General features: G+C 31.5%; 1 protein-coding gene across 1 annotated transcript in view; it reads right to left on the reverse strand.

Annotated features, from left to right (window-relative positions):
* LOC129229285 (NADH dehydrogenase [ubiquinone] flavoprotein 1, mitochondrial-like) overlaps window positions 1-19,823 on the reverse strand; it is a 63,689-nt gene that overhangs the window by 21,635 nt on the left and 22,231 nt on the right. Inside the window, exons 5-8 of the mRNA XM_054863559.1 lie at window positions 18,379-18,512; window positions 3,841-4,010; window positions 2,612-2,803; window positions 1,388-1,554 (exon numbers count right to left, since the gene is read on the reverse strand). Of these exons, the coding sequence (XP_054719534.1) occupies window positions 1,388-1,554; window positions 2,612-2,803; window positions 3,841-4,010; window positions 18,379-18,512 (663 nt within the window). The remainder of the gene's footprint in view (window positions 1-1,387; window positions 1,555-2,611; window positions 2,804-3,840; window positions 4,011-18,378; window positions 18,513-19,823) is intronic.

Here is a 19,823-nt window from a genome sequence, read left to right on the forward strand (position 1 = left end):
ACAGCATTGGCATCAATTAAAGTTGCGAAGTTTGATGATTGGGATAGGATCTGCACTCCTTGGCAAGCTCATTGGCTTTCTCATTACCAAGGATATTTACATGGACTGGTATCCATTATAACATGCAAGATTTCTTGATTGATTGATTGGATGATTTCTTGACTTAATTAGCACTTGCCCTTCTAAATGGCTTGCAGTGCCGATCTTGAGTCAGAGAGGATAATTATACCACTGGCACTGTGGAAGCTTTTAGAGAGGAAAATCTCAAGCGCACTTCTAACAGTAACCAGTTCACATGTGTAGTTGGAAGCTATTTTCCCCACTCCAATTTTAAGACACTTGTCTGGACCTGTTATAAATTCTCCTGCACCTCCCCTCTCAAGATTAGATTCTGAGGAGCTGTCAGTGTAGGCGATTACCAATTTTTCAGTTTGGATGGTAATTGTATTGATGGTATGGTAGCCTTTTTTTTTTTTTTTTTCAAACTGAGACAGGTTTCAATGTACCTAACCCCACTCTTTAAAAGTAGTACTTCAATTATGACCATCCTATGAAGAAAACATATTTTTCACATGAAGAAAATATCAAACAAAATATTTTTCTGTTCTTCAGTATTTTTGCTATTTTAGCTTTTTTTGAGCTTTGTGAAAATGTATTGTATCAGCCTCCTTTAATATATTTTAATATTGTTATAATTTTAAAGAATAACTATATTTTTGATTGGTATTCACAATTTTTACTTAGACCATTTTTAATGGGAATGTTTTTCTATTTTGGGGGATATTTTGTAAGTTTTTATGGTATTTAAGGACTATTCAGGTTAATCAAAATTTGGGGTCTAGTCACAACACTGTATGTAAATTTTCCAAAAAAAAAAATAATAATAATAATAAGAGTGATTCATTCAAAATTCATCAAGCGCATCTTCTTATGCAATGCTATTTATATTATTGGAAGTGATGCAGAAAAATATCTCTTTTTCTCCTTAACATATATATCAAGAAAAAAGTTTAAATTAATAAAATACTCAAATAATCAAAACTGTACAAATATAAATAAGTCAAATGTAAATAAATTAAATAATATTATTTTGGTTGAGAGTTGTGACGAATACACTTCATTGTTTAATTAATGTATGCTTTTAAGCGATGAACAGCAATTAAAAAGAAACTTATAAATTATCTTTTTGATAATGTACAAAACATTTATAGTTGGGGCAAACTTAGCCTGGCAGCATAACCAAAGGCTAAGCAGATCCTAATCACAACATTATGACACTTGACAGGTTAGGTTTGGCTTTGAAAGTGGTTACAACTTTGAACATTAACAGCTAAGTTATGACTTACATCAAAACACAAGTGCATGTGAAATATCAAAAGTTTCCTACTTTTTAGGAATTACTGGTGTTGAGGAGCCACCAGGAATAATGCCCAATAAGTTGTCCCATCCACCAGTCACTCCACCAGCATGCCTTTCAATTAATTCTTTTAAAGGGATAGACATCTCCTCTTCCACTGTGCATGGATTATTAACATGTCCAGAGATATTGAAAAGCTGTAAAATAAATCAAGATGTACATGTGCTAAAAACAAACTTTCCCTATACATTTAAGTGATAAAATCATAAGGAATTTTAAAGGCAGATTAATGTTAAAATACTATCTGACGAAAAACAAGAGAAGCAGTAATGGGGTAGATATAAATGGAAGTAACTTTTAAAAAAAAAGAGAGAGACAGAGAAAAATAATTGAACATAAAAATATACCAGCAATTTGGGTAAGAAAATAGTCAGGCATTATATAAGTCAATCAAGTGGGATTAGGAAGAACTATCAGTTAATAAACAGAATATTTTGCTATTTCTTAACCACAATTGGAAATTTCAGTAGGCAATCATTCTTAGCTTGATGCATCAATAAAAAACATGGCTATTTTTACTTGAAGCATTTCCTTAGCTTGGCTACAAATTTTCGGCAGAAAATTTTTGACACTATGTATCATGGAGCTACTGGAGACGTTCAATAAATGAGTACTACATGGCTTTACAGTAATTTAAAAATGAACAAATCTACTTACAGAACAGCAATTAAAATTTGCCAGTCAAACTTCCACTTTGAAATATTGATGAGGAATGTTATAAATATCATGTAGTAATTGAACAAACAAGTATTTTAATCATTTACCAAATCTTATATACCTCTTTGCAAAGTTTTTTGGCCTTGTCACGGTGCGTGGAAGAAAAACCGAGTTAACAGATAAAACATCAAACTTTCTAGGTACCTACTTGGCGAATTAGAGGAGATCGTCAACTGTCTCTGAGCTGTTATTGGGTGGTACGTTCGAATCAAATGGATATAATACTCCCATGCTTCACCGTTTGCAAAAATGAAAATATTTAACAATTTACAGAAATGATGACAAAAAATTGTGGGTTTATAACAAACTAATCCAATTTCTAAAGCAAAGTGACAAATTGAGCAAAATTCGGGTGCCGAGATGAGGACTACTTCATTTGCTTGGTCTCAGCTGATTTTCTATATTGCCAAGAAAGGTTGCAGAGGAGTGTAGTTACAACTCAGTTTACACCAAAACAAAAGAAACTTTCTTTTATACCTTTGTTCCTGAATTTCTAGGTCTTCCAAATGAAGCAAACCAAGTACCACCCCTTCGACAAATAGTGGGAGCAACGGCAACAGTTTCTACATTTGCAACGGTTGTTGGGCAGCCGAATACACCCACATCAGCAGGAAATGGGGGCTTCAGCCTTGGTTTTCCTTGCTTGCCTTCTAATGACTCTATTAGGGCCTGTAATAGCAATGAATCTTCAACTTACTAAATAAAAGCTGTCAACTTACTAAATAAGACATAAAAATATAGAACTGAAAATAATTTACCAAAAAGGACATTTACTTATTTCAACGCAATGAAATTATACTACACGTTTCAGTTTAAAGACTAATGAAAGACCCAATCTAGAGATCAATATTGATGAGTTAGGAAATTAGAAAAGCCTATTTATAGAAAGAACACTTTACACGTATGTGAAACATTACACATATATATAATAAGTAAGAAAAAAGGATCTGTTGGTACATTCTTCAAAATTTAAAAGGTTCATGGGTTTATTTCAGCAAATCATTGTAAAATTCTAGAAATTTTATTTCCCTTACTCTTCATTCCACTCTATGTTTGGTACTTCTTTTGCCCTCTCTTTCCACTCTCAAACTATCATTTGGCACATAATATGCCTCCTTAGGCTCTTATCCCATAAAAACCAAATGAACCAACCAATCAACCAACAAAAACAAACTTTCAGATAACAGTTCAGGTAACAACAATTGAAAGCATTGATTTTTTTTTTTAATTTGTTCAACGCTAGTTGGAGGGAGGAGAAGTCATGAGATAAGTGTATGCCTGACAAAAAAAAGTAAACACCTGGTTAAAAATTCTTGTAATAACTTCTGAAAACAATATATAGTATAATCACGACTTGTTTGTCAAGGGACAGGAAAAAGTAATTGTTAAAGCAAGGACACATCAAATCGAGGAGTAAATACATTCAATGCAAATCCGGACCAGTAAATTGTATCATTAAATTGAGAAAATCGTTAAATCAAGTATCGTTTAATATTGAAGTTTTCTGTAATAAAGTTTTTGGCCAAGATAGCTGATCTGGTTTGACAGTTTCCACTGTGCTGAAAGATATTTTTTTCATAGTTACACAGGTTAATTTTTAATTCTTTATAAACCAATTTGATTTCATCTCGAAATTTATTTTTCTTTGCGTTTCATTTCAATATCATTCTTAGCATGTCTAAATAATGCATGAATTAAATACATACCGTCTCTTCTCCACAAATATATGCTCCAGCACCACGATGCACAAACACATCAAAATCGTAACCTGAGCCACAGGCATTTTTCCCTAAAAAGCCTGCTTCATAAGCTTCTTTGATAGCAACTTGCAAATTAGATGCTTCATTGTAAAATTCGCCTCGGATATAGATGTATGCTAAAAATTAAATTTTAAGAGTAAAATGACAGGAAACTTTATTATAAAATACGAATTAACAAATTAAAATGATATAGTGAAGTCACTTCGCAGAACATTCAAGAGTTTGCATGTAGAAGTACAATGGCACACATCTGCTCTAAACAGTTTTGATTCCATAAACTGGCTGATTCAATAAAAATGGCTTTTGTTCTGTTTTTGACAATTTGATTCAGTAAAGCGGTTGATTCAATTAACCAGTGTCCTCTTTATAAATAATCTCAGCAGAAAAAAAATATTTATCACTTCTCCAATTTAGTTATCATAAAAATCAAAAGAAAATTAAAGTAAGAGTAGTAAAAACTTCAGCAAACTAAAGTATGGTCGACACCCGCTACAACGCGATTTGACTTATGTGAAAGGGCTACAACGCGAATTTTTCGCAAGTAATGAATTTCAGAGCTAATATGAATTCCTCGTCGACAACAAGAATTTTTTTGGACGGAAGTATCACTTTATTATTGGCTACTAAATATTTATTTCGTGAAATGTTATTACATCTCTTTAGCATCACTGACAGTTGTTCTCACACTAAATTCGTCTATGCACCCAATTGTTGGTGCATCAAATAACTACTCTCTCTCTCAGCATCTTTCATTCATTTATTTTTTTCATTTAATCATTAAAGTTGATGAAATATAATGACACCTTAGTGTGCTGTTTCATCCAAAGTTTGGAGATTGGAAAAAAAAGTTTGCCAAAAAAAAGGTTAATATTCTCAAGACGCTTGAACAACTACAAAACGTCGACGGTAGCATGGCAATTAGTGTGAGTGACTGTTCCACACGTACAATTAAAAGTCATAACAAAAAAATATCCGTAAAAGTTCAGAACTTAGTTTCAATATTGAAGCTTGCAGAGCAAGTCTAAAGCAAGTGTCTAAAGCAAAGCAAATATGTATATTATGAAAATGGAAGCAGATCTTGTACTGTGGATTAAAGAGATCAGGAAGAGTGGCTATTGCATAAATGGAAACGTTACAAAAGAAAAGGCGAAGCAATTAAATTTAAAAATGTATTACTAAAGAATAACGATGTGATGATGAAGCATAAATCATTACCACCTTTATTTTTTACCTCACAAATATTATTACTGTATCTACTGTACTATTGTAGTGCAGCTTTTATAATTACTACATACTGTGAGTGCCGTGTTGTTTTATTTTATGTCTTTCCCTCCCATTGATCATTCATTTTGTTCATCTTAAAGTATTTTGTTGAAAAAAAGGCTTTTTTTTTAACAATTAAAAGTTCAGCTTTTTATGTAAAAAATTGTAATGTATGGTTGAGGAATGCTTTAAAGCAGTTTGAGGAATGTTTTAAAATGTCTAAAAGAATCTGGCATGCTTCTAAAAAAAATTGTATACGTTGATTTTTCTACAACGCAAAGTATCGACTTACGCGAGGAGTCTTAGAACGCATCCCTCGTGTAAGTCAGGAGGGACTCCACTCGGCAACTTGAGTGTTACATGGCATGTACTAAAGATCTTGCAGCTGTTGGAATCGGTACTTTAAATCTATACTTGGATATTTCTTGAATAATATTTGCATTTTTACTGTCATTTATTTTGAGTTCTGCACAGCAATATTACATTTTTCCTCTATGAGAGGGTAATTTTTAATTTTTTAGTTAAACATAGTGATGTTGTTTGCAAACTTTTTAAAGTACTGTAGAGCAATGTATTTTGATTATGGTTTTTACTGTGTTTGAGTTACAGGCTTTCTTTGTAATATTTGCAGACATCAATTATTTATTTTTTTAACATAGAAGAACACTGAATATCATTTTACTTTGTTTTCTAGTTGTGTTTAACTACAGTGGCTCCCAAAAGTGTTCGTACACTTTCAAATTTTTTAGTAAAACCAAAATAACTCAAAACTGAATTCGAATATAAAGGCCAATATTTTTTCGCACCATTCCTATGTCATTCCAAATATAAACCATTGGCTTTTTTCAAAATATTGACGGATCTTCTTTTTGAAATGGGTCAGAAAACGAAGAGACAGAGAAATAACATGCCACAAAAGTCATCGTACACTCAAATATTTTCGAATAAATTCATGATTAAAATTATCATATGCCGTTTTATTAATATTTTTGCATTGTGTTGACCCTTATAAGTCATTTTGCTTTATTTTTTTTTAAATTTATTCCTTAATATATTGCTTATTACTGTAAAATGGCTGGTATTCGTAAAAAAAACCGCAAACACCATTCAAAATTTGAATTTTTTTCCCACAGTAGTGGTAAATTGGTTTGAAATGTCTCTAAATTAGTTAATTTATTTGTTTGTATAGTAAAGTGCTTGATAAAATGCTTTAAATAAAGAAATCGGACAGAAAACAAGGTAAGAAAAGGTCAACCGGCAAAGTTGACAAAACGTGATCGTAGATTTAAAGTTAAAAAATTTTGAAAAAATAAACATTTGAGTACTGTAAAAGTTTCTGCAGAGTTAAATGAAACATTTTACATTTAATTTTCACCTAAAATTGTTCGCCAAGTTCTTTGATTAGCTGGATTAAATGGAACCTCTTTCCGCAGAAATTTTCTTGGTCGTGCGAAAAACAGAAAGCTTACGCTTTTCGTCCCAAAATCAATGATAAATAAGCTAAAAACAGTTTAGAATCATGTCTTACTTACAGATAAAAATTAATTCAACATTTTTGGTTAAATTGTTGTATAACTGTAAGTAGAAGAAAAAATTAGGAACTTAATCTTAAGAACTTAGTTGGATCAGTTAATCTGGACGGTGAAGGTGTTTTAGTGTGAGGGTGCATATCAGCATCAGGACTTGGTAGTTTGAATTTTTTTTGGTGAAATAATGAATCATGCTGTTCCTTTAAATATTTTAAAAACCAATTTTGAACTCTTAGCCAAAAATTTGGTTATTGGAAACAACTTTGTTTTTTTATCAAGATAACGATAAGAAGCACACGGTTTTCAACGTTTGCATCTAGAGCCTCGAAAATTGTCCTAAAGTTTCGAAAATACCCCCTCAATCTCCAGATTGTAACTTAATGTGACGTATTTAGAGATATTTGGAGGCTAGATTACGAAAATAGGGCTTTAAAACGAAAATAGAGCTAGAAATAGTAATACTCGAAGTGGTGGTAGAACACTTACTCAGAAATTACGCTAAAAAAAGAAAGAAAAAGAATGAAATATATTCCCAGACGTTTAAAAGGTGTTATGAATACTATATGATATTCTACTAATAAATAACTTAATCAAAAGTTAGATTATTCAATAATATATAGGCATTTTATAAAGTGTACGAAAACTTTTGTGAGATAAAATTTCCGGCACTTTTCGGTTTTTGATTTAAAAAAAATTAAGTTTTAATATTTTTTAAAAACTTTTCATGCAGTTTTGTTAAAAATTAATCATAAATCTTATAATTAAATACCTATTCCGAAATACAGTGGTGGACAAAATTATAGACTCAAATTTTTTTTCTTTTGTTTCAATTACAACATCACTCAGTTTAAATTATTTTCATTGAAGTAAAGATGAATAGTTGAAGAAATAGTTCTAAAATTAGTACATCTTATCAATTAAATTAAAAAATTCATAAAGTTAGAAAATTTGCAAATTTAATATTTTATCATTACGTGAAACCTGGACAAAAGTATAAACTCAGAGGTAAAAAAATCCAGGATTACGAGAAAGTTTAGTTCCAAAATGTTAATTTAACGCCATAGAATGAATAAATGTTGCCATCAGTAATTGCTAAAAGTTTTGTTTTTGTAAATTAATGAGAAACATATAAATGCACCGCTGGACAAAATTATAAACTCATTTTTTTTTTTTTCATTTTTTCAATCATAATTTAACTCAGTTAAAAAACGTCTTGTTCCAGTAAAGATAAATAACTGACTAAATAGTCCTAAATTCAGTATAACTCATAAACTTTATAAAATAAATAATTTAATTAAAAAAATCTCAACTTTAATATCTTTATAATACATGAAACCTGGACAAAAGTATCAACTCAAAAGTAAAAAACTCTGAAGTTTGGTAGAATTTTATTCAAATACTTAATCATTTAATATCCAAAAATGAACCAATGCTAAATTACAAACTTACAATACTGCGTAAACACAATTATAAGCTGACAAAATTTTATTTATTTATTTATTTATTTTTTTATTTATTTATTTATTTTTTTGAGTTTAGTTAAGTTACATTTGCAATTACTTCAGTAAAACCAAAGCATAGATTTAGGAAAATGTAATTTTGCTATTAAAAGGGATAAATTGAAAAAAAAAATCAATATTTGAAATGTTTTAAAAATTAACTCTGCATTAAATCTAGCCATTAGTGTAAAGTACAAACTTTTAAAAACGAGTTGAGCCCTCAGTTTTCTGGATTACCTCGAATATGCGGCTGGGCATGTAGATTTCACAAGAGTTTCCAACAGCTGCAGTGGCATATGGTTCCATGCTGAAAGTATTCCCCTTCTTAATTCCTCTGTGGTTTGGTACTGGTGCCGATCATAATAAACTTTGCGAACCGTGGTCCCCCAAAGATTTTTAATTCGATTAAGATCCGGACTACGAGCTGGCCATTTGATAACTTTGATACCCCACGCTTGAACCATTCTTTTGTACTTATCGCTGTGTGTACACTCGCGTTATCTTGCTAAAAAAACCAGTTACCTCCAGGAATCAGATGAGCAAAAGTTAAGAGATGATCTTCCATTATTAATTGGTAATCTTCAGCGTTCTACCTTCAATTAAGAAATGCCAATCCTGCTTTACCATTCTGAGAGAGTTATTTATCTTTACTGGAACAAAATTTTTTTAAACTGAGTTAAATTATGATTGAAAAAATGAGAAAGAAAAATGAGTTTATAATTTTGTCCAGCGGTGCATTGATGTATTTCTCGTACATTTCCAAAAACGAAACTTTTAGCAATCACTGATGGCAACAATTATTCATTCTATGGCGTTAAATTAACATTTTCGAACAAAACTTTCTCGTAATCCTGGATCTTTTACCTTTGAGTTTATACTTTTGTCCAGATTTCACGTAATGATTAAATATTAAATTTGCAAATTTTCTAATTTTATGAATTTTTTAATTTAATTGATAAGACATATTAATTTTAGAACTATTTCTTCAACTATTCATCTTTACTTCAATGAAAATAATTTAAACTGAGTCATGTTGTAATTGAAACAAAATAAAAAAATTTGAGTCTATAATTTTGTCCACCACTGTATTAATTCTAACCAATGATTTGGGACCTATTTCGTTGAAAGTCGTAGGTGTACGAAGACTTTTGGGAGCCACTGTATATGGAAATATGGATTTTATACATGTATTATTGTTCTTTTCGGTATGAGTGTTCTTTGTTTCATGAAAGAAATTAAAAGTGATAATGGAGATTGTTCGATCTAGTTGCGTCATGTGTCAAATGCTTTGCCCACTTGACAGCAAAGGCAGAGCCAGTTTCTGAGCTGAATTAAGTCAATGCAAAATGTTTTCAGATGATAGAATTAACAAGAATGGTAGTGATTTCGGAAAACTAATTATCCATTGTTAGGTAATGAGGAGGCAACTGCTAAACATTATGCAGAAACTGATTGTTGCAAGTTAGTAGCAGATAAATTGGTTTCACTAAGATTCATTTGATGAGGGGTTAAAACCTGAAATCAGAGTCATTTTGGGAGAATGTACTGAGGTAAAATACAGTAGATGCCGGTTAATTGAATCAGTGGTTAATTGAATCAACCACCTGAATGAATCAAATTGTCAAAAATAGAACAAAATCCAGCTTTATTGAATTAGCCGCTTTATTGAATCAGCCTCATAATGGAATCAAAACTGTTTAGAACAAACGTGGTTCATATAAGCAGAGCCACTGTATAATGTTATGAGAAGAAAATGTATGTAGAAAGTAGGTAATATAATTAAGAGAGTGAAATCTTAGAGGCCAAATGCTTTTTACTAGGGGCTCAGAAGAAGGACGCAAATAATGTAGCAGAAAAATACCGAATGTTAAAAAAGGGTTCTTCCTTGCCAACACGCACACACCTAAAAAGTGTGTTCTCACAGATTATAACAATATTTTGCAGGTTAATACCCATTTACTAAGTGGTATTGAAAAAAAAAGCAAATTTTGACCCTCTAGCTGTTGTAGTTTCTTAGATATAAGGGCTTGAAATTTTAATGTTTTGCTCCAACGACTCCTACTTGCCTGACCATAACTCTGGAACAAATAAAGTTAGAAACTTGAACTTTATATATTTTGAAAGTTTTCATTAAGAACTTTAAAATTATATATTACATAATACAGAAATGCAATTTTTCATTTTGAAGGTCATTTGAATTGACCTTTGACCTTGAGTATTTCCAGAACAGACCCCAAAGTGGTTTTTTGAAGGGAAAAAGTAGGAAATAAGGAATCAAAAATTAAAAAAGTAGGAAAAGTAGGAAAAAAAATCACTTAAAAAAGTAGGAAAAAATAGGAAGAGATAGGACTACACACACCTCAAGAAGACTGACAATCATTAGTATGAAAAATAAACTGGTGGAAACAAAGATATTAATTACAAAAATATGAAAATAAAATCCAAACAAAGAAACACCTTTCAATAATACAGTAATAAAAAGTTTTAAATGTGAAAGAATAAAATGCAATATAGCGATCGCAAAAAAAAAAGAAAGAAACTCCTATTTTGGTGCAATAAAACGATATTTGTTAACGATTTGTTTTGTCAGAAACGAAAACATTCCTTCGAGAGCATCCATTTATCATTTAAAAATACTAACACTTTCAGCTCCTGTTATCATTAACTATGATACAAAAGCAAAACAAATATTAACTTAGTTTTAGTTAAAATAATCAGCAGCTGACATGCATTCTTGCATAAACAGAGCAGATGTCTGAATTTGGAAAAAAAAAAAAGGAAACAGACTGAAAATGCAGAACTAAAATAAATGTGTTCTTAAATGTGGGGCATAAAATTTATAATAAAATAATTAAACTAAATAAATAACAAAATAAGTCAACTAAAGGGTTTGTACTTTGTACTATGTTGTGTATTTTTAGCATTCAACACACATTTTTGTTTCAGGCACGTCATTTATGGGGGTCAATTTCTCCCCTCCCTGGCTTTGGAAAATTAATGCTTAGCTACACAAGTTTGTGCGGTTTTGTTGTTTTCAGATAAAATTTGCATTCAGTATACATCCTTCACTAGTCACCTCCCGGGGGGGGGGGGGGGCTCCAAGTGACGGGCCAGTTCTAATTTTCATCATGCAATAAAAATGAATATTGTTTTAATGGTTTGATGATTTTTACCTCCTTCTTGTTCCAAAATTTTTGTCACGAAAAAAAAAGGAAACATCCATGCATGGTAAACATAACATTTTTATCAAAGACAAAGAGTAGTTACTATTGTTTCTTTGAGCATAAAAGGGAAGGCATGTAGTTTCTCTCAATCCTCACCATACAGCAAAAATATTCATTCGGAAATTGTTCACCAAACTGAGAGTGAAGGGGGAGCACATGGCATCAAATGCCTGCATATATCTCTTTCTCCTCCCTCCCTTTGATCAGGTGCACTAAGTACAATAACTTACAGTAGATACGTCACATCGGTATAATTGCCGCACCCCAAAAAGTGTAACAGTCTCAAAACAATTTTAAATGCTCAGAAATGTCACATTGTCATAAACACAGCATATAAAAATGATGAGCAACTCCTCGATATTGATGATATATCAGAGTAGAAAATATCCATTAAAAAGAAAAAAAATTCATATTTGTTTGTGGCTCTATCCCCCCAACTTTAAAAAATGTGAAGAAATAAAAACGAAATATTGCATTTAAATTGATTTCCGACTTTTCTCCAAAAATTGGGAACATTTTGCCTATCCAGGTTTTGCCCCTTTTTTTTTGAAATTACACTCTTTGCAAGGAAAGAAAATGAAATTTTATGCATTTTATAATCATGTTTACAATTTAAAATGAAGAGTAATCATATTTATGTACGAAAAAAAATAGTTTCCGCGATTATTTTTGAAGTGATCCGTTTTTGCGAATTTCTGTTACATGCCGCTTTTATGTTGTAGTAGTGGTACCCGCACGGCTTTGCCTGTAGTTGAAAATTAAAAGGTCATTTGGTTCGCCTTGCATATTTACAAATAATGGATGACGAATTTCTCGCCAATTGGCTATGTTCATTCGCTCTCCCATTCCACGTCATGATAATTTCGTGATTTACTTGTCCATCTTATGACAATTTTGTTCCGGAAAGTGTTCTTAAAATTGAAATAGAAAGAGAACAAAATTGAATTTTCGAAAAATCGCTTCGAGGTGCTTCATGTTACAAACTAACTTTGTGCCAAATTTCATAAAAATTGGCCGAAGGGTCTAGGCACTATGCGCGTCACAGACATCCAGACAGAGAAACTTTGAGCTTTAGTATTAGTAAAGACGAACATCAATGTAATATGTACAGTGTACAAGTTTTTCATTTTTTGCTTCCTTATGTTCCTTTTAAGGTTTTACATTGCCTTTCTGTTTAAATAGGGCTCCATTTCACTTGTAATCATACAAAATATTGGCGAATAGAAAATTTAGTTTTTCCCGCATTTTTTGAACAATCGCTGTTTACTTTTAATTGAAGCTTCTAATTGACGGGTAAATAATATATAATTGCATCAGAATGTGCCAGTATCTATTTTTTTTTTAGTTTCCTTAATACAGTAGGACTGAAGTCGGAGCAATAAAAAGAAAAGTCGATCATAAATGCCGCAACGGCAAAAAAGTCACTTACGAAAATTTAACTTTTATGCACGCAAACGCCGCGGCGTTCGTTTCAGAAATTAATGTAGTCAGTCAATGAAAAGCTCAGGATCTGCTTGCTTCTTTTGTTTTTCAAAATTGAAACATGAAGAAAATTATCGGTGCGGCATTGTAAAAATAAGAATCAATGCACAATTAGAGGTGCTATACTAAAGAATGAAAAAGTAGGGAAAAAAAGGAAAAAGTAGGAAAATAAGGAGAGAGTTCGAAAAAGTAGGAAAAAGTAGGAAAAATAGGAACTCTTCGGGATCTGCCAGAAGTTATAATTTTAAAAACCAGAAAAAAATTTATACACTATTATTTTCTTTATTTGTGCCAAGTTTCATGTTGGGACTACATTGGGATCATGCATAATTTAACAATTTTTCATTTTAAAGGTCATTTAAATTACCTTTGACCTTGAGTATTTCCAAAAGTTATAATTTTAAAAATCTGAAAAAAAATATATTTTGTATACACCAATATCTCCTTTATTTGCGCCGAGTTTCATGTTGGGACACCACTGGGATCATGCATAATTCAAACCTTAATGTTACTCAGAGTGGCCAAAAATCAACTGCCATCAATTGAAAGTCAAATATGTGTGCCCAAATGTGTCATAATCATGCTGATAATACAATTAGAAACATGAAACATTCATTCAATGTGATGTACAATGAGTAGATTACATAAAATAATTATACAAGTTATTCATATAGTCAAACTTGACTTAACAGCTTATATACTTATTCTTGACAATGCTTTGCTAGGTTGCTTTCTGCTTCTGCAATTTTATATCTCCTTCCAGTTTCTGCACTTTAGTAAAAACTGGTCTAAGTCTTCACGCACACTATATTAGGGCAGACGAAAAGGGTGACAACCAGGTGTGCTCCAATGGAAGGTCACGGGAGGCCAATATGAGCTTCCAAAAATGTCCTTATTCAACAAATTTTGTCTGATGATCAGGGTTGGCCAAATTGGACCCAATTGGGTTGGACCCAATGGGTTTTTTTGAAAAAAACCATTTAAAAAAACCCATTATTTAGCCCACTTTTGGGTTTCTTTTAAATTTTCTGAGAAGTCTTTTAAAAAATTAATATACTTTCACAGTTAAAACTTTTTTATTTGTTCTTCACCACAGACAATGAACATAAAAAATGAATTTTGAACTTTAATAGTATTTCTTAACTCTTAACGGCATGAAAGAAATACTTCAAAGATTTTAAATAAATGTATTTAACTTTTTTCTTTAACTGGTCAATAAATAACTCAAATTATCTTGACCAAGTCCTGTCACGTCTGATTTTCTCAATATTTGTAGATTGTACAGAGGAAATTAATCTAGTTAAAAAGGCTTTCATGTGAATTATTTTCTGCTAACCAATGCGTCACAAATCTCGAATAAACACGAGGTATATTTTTTAGAAATAAACAGATTTTTCAAATGGTCGACAGAAAACAGAACAGGTACAGTATTTTCATTATCTTACGAAAAAGTAATATTTCTTACTCTGTAGACAGACATAGAAAAACAGGCAACATAAAATTCAAAGAAATGTCTTGATTAAGCTGGAATTCAGTAAAAAGGGATTCAAACTACTTGAGGTTCGACAGTAGTTTTGCATAACAAAATGAAATACAATAAAGTAAAATGCAAAAAAAAAATAAAATGTAATTAAAAACGAACAATAGATTTTACCACTCGTTAAGTGACTTTGCCTTAACTGTTGGTAATAATGAAAATTAAAAAATCTGAAACTTCACCATTTTTGGGTTTTTTCGTCTTTTATAAATTTCTTCAGAAAACGCTAAATTTTAACTAGTTTTCCAGCTTTTTTTACCTGAAGACAATTTTTGCACTTTGTCCCTATACTTACGCTACAATATGCTACAAGTACCCCACATTTTCCCTAAAAAAGACAAAAAAATCCACATTTCCTTTAAAAAACCCAACTTTAGTTGGGTTTTTTTGGGTTTTATTTAAAAAACCCAAAAAACCCTGGGTCCATGGGCTTTAAAAAAAAACCCGAGTTTTTGCCAACCCTGCTGATGATTCAGCAAAATTATCATCATTCGGCAAAATTTGGAATTTTTTTGGCAAAATTATGATCATTTGGTGAAATTTAAAGTTCCATTCAGCAAATTAAGAATTTGTGACCTTCTAAAAATTAAAAGTTTGGCTCGCCTTTGCTTACAACAGACTAAAACTGCAATGCAATCACATGTTTAGGTAAAGAAAGTTCTGAAAGCACTTTATTACTTGTAGCATTCTATTAGGACTTTATAAACACAAGGCAGTTAGTTGAATCAACTTTTCAAAACAGTTGCTTCTTACCCCGTTGACTGGAGTATTCCATTGTCTTCACACGGGGCAACTTCAATTTTCCTTCTAAAAATACCGCACAACGCTGTTAAAACTGAACAGAGTGAACTCAACAAATTTTCTCCTGTGTAGAGCAAATGCTTAACAATGTCCCAAAGAGTTTAATCAACTAAAAAGTTGATTCAACTCATCAGGATGAGAACCTTGTTGTTGTCTTGTGCCAGCAAGGCTGGCAATTAGGGGTGCGCTGCTTCGCGTTTCCAACTGCACCGTAATTTGGTGTGAAGTCTGACTTCCACAATACACACATGCCATAGGGACCTGTTAATAGGGGCAACCATTCACAATACAACAACACGTTCACACAAAGGAAAGACAAGGACAGGAGAGCGAAAGTACATCCATGCCCGAGCCGGGATTCGGACCCGGGACCACCCCATCGCAGGCAGGGAAAACAGCATCAGTAAGCTAATCTGCAGATATTAAAAAAAGAGCATATATAAATTTAAAATTGTTATACATTTCTAATTTATTGTCTGTCAAACGTAGCTATATGTCATTATTTTTCATTTTATCGTCAAACATCCGTTGCATGAAACATTATATTATAGCCGATCACCTAATTGTCCCAACATGAAACTTTGCACAAATAAAAAACAAAATAGTGTGTATAATATACATTTTTTCAGGTTTTTAAAATAATAACTTTTGGAAATATTCAAGGTCAAAGGTAATTTTAAATATATGACCTTCAAAATTTAAGATTGCATTTTCATATCATGTAATCATATCATTTTGTGTTTTGTATCATCTTAAAGATCATTTTAAGAGCTTCAAAATGGTATCAAGTTTTTGTATGTAGTTCAATTAGAACAAAAGTTACGTGCATTCAAAAGCTACACCCTCTACCAAAATTTGATTTTTGTAATGATCCCCATTCGAAGAATATTTGTAGTAAAAATCTAAAAATTTGTGTTTGTACTTTTATTACCAAACATTATCTCTGTATAAAATTTTAGGAAAATCGGAAGGGATCAGCTTGAAAATCTTATTTTTTTGATCGATTTTATATGGAATGACTCAAAAGGAGAATTGAGTTACTGTGTCGGTAGAACTAACATTGGTTTTAGCACAAATAAGGACTTTACTAATATCTGGAAGTGCCTGTTACACAAAGCAACCAATTTTGAAAAAGATGTCTAAGATTTTAGATAGCTTTCCAGGCAAAAGGTGCATAGGAGTGAATTAAATCAGTGAACTAGTAGTTTGAAACTGGTTCGCAAGAAACTTTGTGAAAAACCTCACAAGTTAATTCATGTGTAAAGCTCTAGTAAGCAAGATTGAATTGCAAACGATAGCCTGTATCAGAAGATGCAAGGACTTATAAAGTTTAATTATACAACATTAGAGAATTTGTGGTCAAAAACTAATTCTGAAAAGAGGGTTATCTCAGGATTACAATAATATGATACTGAATGTTCAGGTGTGTCGTAACTTTTACAAACAATATGCTGACAAAATTTATTTCCATTTTATATGGAGGAAAAATGTGTGGTGTTCTTATATTTAGTTAGAGGATGGCTAGACCTGGGGATTTAGATTTTAAGATATTCTTTGCTTGCATAATATGTCAATACCTTTAATCAAATACAATGCATCTTATTTAACTGTAATTCTTCACAAATCATTCCTTAACAAGAGGGGTTTTAAGAAGAGTTTGGTAGCCCCTTATGTTTTTTCAATCTTGTGTATGAATCAATGCATTTTAAAATCTGCCATCTCCTTTGGTAAAGCAGTGGAAAAGGCTGGTTTCAGAATCATGGATATACAGAGAGACAGAAGTATCTCAAACTTCTGGCATAGGAGGGAGTTCCTTACTAACAAATGAGCAAAAATCAGGAGAACTATATTACATATACAGAAAAAGAGAATTAAAAATATGAATTTATTATTAAAGTAATATTCACACAGAAATTGGGGAGTGGGTTATAAAAAACTAAGTGAATCCTTTTCTTTAACTCAACTATTAAACTACAGTTCCTGTAGAATTTATATTTAAAAACTTTATAATATACAGTCATGTTTGTGAAAATTGCAACAACATGAAGGACTCATTGAAAAGGGATAAAATTTACTGCACACATTACTCATAGTGCTACAAATAAACAATCAAAACTACAGATCAATAAAATGAAAATAACTGGCGTAAATTAATATCGAATGTAGCTACCCCGCGCAGCTATGCAAGCGTGTACACGTTTTGGCATCGAATCATGGAGGATTTGAATGTCACGTTTGGGAATAGCATCCAAATGGCTGCATTCTGTAGTCAAAGTTTATCCATACAGACTGCCAGACGAGACACATAGGCGTGTCTCCGAACGCAATCCGAGACATGCTTGACGGACCTCATATCCGATAATCTCGTGGCGTCATTCGGTTGTGTGGGCTGGCGCGAGTCCTTCGCTTATTCCATCGTCCTCTGTCCATCTTTTACAAATACACATCACAGTTGAGGCATTACACGAAGCACAGGCACTGATTTCTCTATACGTAAGTTCACCCTCACGCATGCAGATCATGCGGCCCCATTCGAACTCCGTTACTCGTTCATATGACCCTCGGCATTTTGGACGAGGCATATTGAGTACTAGAGAAACATCTACCATCGTCAGATGATCATACAATGATTCCAAAAAACCTTTACAGCCCTTTATGTATAGAGTCTACGCTGCATTTCAGAGGGCGTAGCTCGGTCCAACCATGCGCGGCGTTTCTAAAATTCTGATCATTTGCATATCTTGTCCTGCTATGCCTTTGCTGTAAATTTCAGTTCATTTGCATAATTCTCTCTGTGTGTTGTAATTTTCACAAACATGAGTGTATTTCATTCACAACAATTGCTATTAACTTGATTTACAACTTACTTTGGATTTTGTAGCTAATATAAAACAAATTTTCACTTCATTTTACTAAAAAATTTTACAGAATCAAAAAAAAAAAAGAATTAAAAAGGAGACACAGAACTATAAAAAAAATGATCCATAGTAAATTTAAAAAACAAAATAAAATGTAGACAAAAAACATAACTTAGAAACAAATTAAGACATCGACACCTACATAACTTGATCTTTTAAAGTGTTTGATTAAAAAAGGGTAGAAAGATTCCGAAATTTCTGATATAGCTTTTCCAAGTACTTAACCCTTACCAGCTCTTGCACCCATAGCCCTTCCAGCTACAAGACAACCTTCAACTAATTTATGAGGATCATGCCTCATGATTTCTCGATCTTTGCAAGTTCCTGGTTCTCCTTCATCTGCATTTACAACCAAATATTTAGGCCTATAACATTAAACAGAAAAAAATAACAAATAATTTAAATATGATCCTATATAATAATTATTACATATAAAAGAGGATTGATAGTACATCAATCTCAAAAAATGAAGGGAGACGAGGGAGGCAGAAAGTGATAATGATATTTTTTCAGAAAAAAAGGAAGCAAGAAAACACCAGAGAAAAACTTACAGTACTTAAAAAATACCACATTTATCTTATTCAAACACATTAAAATCAAGTCACTTTATTCAATTAAGCATTATAATTATTAAAAATCAAAAGTATTTTTCAAAAATTCACTGTAATTTTTTGAAAAATAAATGGTAAAAATAATCACATTTTGCCAAAAATATCTTAAACTAATAAAACATATACAGAAAACACACAAATGATATTAAAATTACAACCTTAGACGCTTTTAAAAATAATTTTTAAATCAAAACAATTTTGTTAGAACACTTACTGCAGCAATACATTTGTTATTATCAGGGTTTGCCAACATGAATCCTATATTTATTTATAAATAATCAAGATATTTTGATATTTTTTGATACTTATTTTTCAAACTGCAATATTTGCGATATAAAAACTACAGTTGGCTCTCTGTTGAACGACGCTCTATTTAACGACTTTCTCTATTTGACGATGGCTTTTCAGGGTCCCAGATGGTTCACTATAGTGTTAAAAGCATTCTATTTAAGGACGCTTTCTACTTAAGGACGATTTTTTGTGGTCCCTTGAAAGTCGTTAAACAGAAACCCAACTGTATATGTATTACTCACATTAGTAATATCTTATTTATTATTAAAAATAACCAAAGAGGAATACACTACATTTATATGATTATGTATTATTAAGATTATTTATAAAATTATTAGTAGTGCAACAATTTTAAAATTGATGAAAAATGCCTAGCTAAACAGTTAAAGTTAATTGGAGAAAAGAAAAATGTCTTACGATTCCATGTCGACAAATGCATTTTTTTTTTCTGAGTTATGTAAGTTTGTAGAAGAAGCTAACAAAAGGAAAATGAGTAAAGTACCTAATGCATAAGTATGTCAATTAAAACTAATAAAAATAGAAAGTAAAATATTAATTCTAAAATATATAAAAAGATTATATATTACAATAATCAATTCACAATTAAACTAATTTAGCTAACATGTGCTAACACTTAACATGATATCAAACAACTTAGTCAATAAAGTCAGACAAAACAACGTAAGTAGAAGCACAAATTACAAATTTGTGCTTCTACTTACGTTGTTTTGTCTGACTTTACTATTCAGCACAAAGGTATTTATTTATCTAACT

The sequence above is a fragment of the Uloborus diversus genome, chromosome 9 (genome assembly GCF_026930045.1).
Source record: "Uloborus diversus isolate 005 chromosome 9, Udiv.v.3.1, whole genome shotgun sequence".
Classification (NCBI taxonomy): Eukaryota; Metazoa; Arthropoda; class Arachnida; order Araneae; family Uloboridae; genus Uloborus; species Uloborus diversus.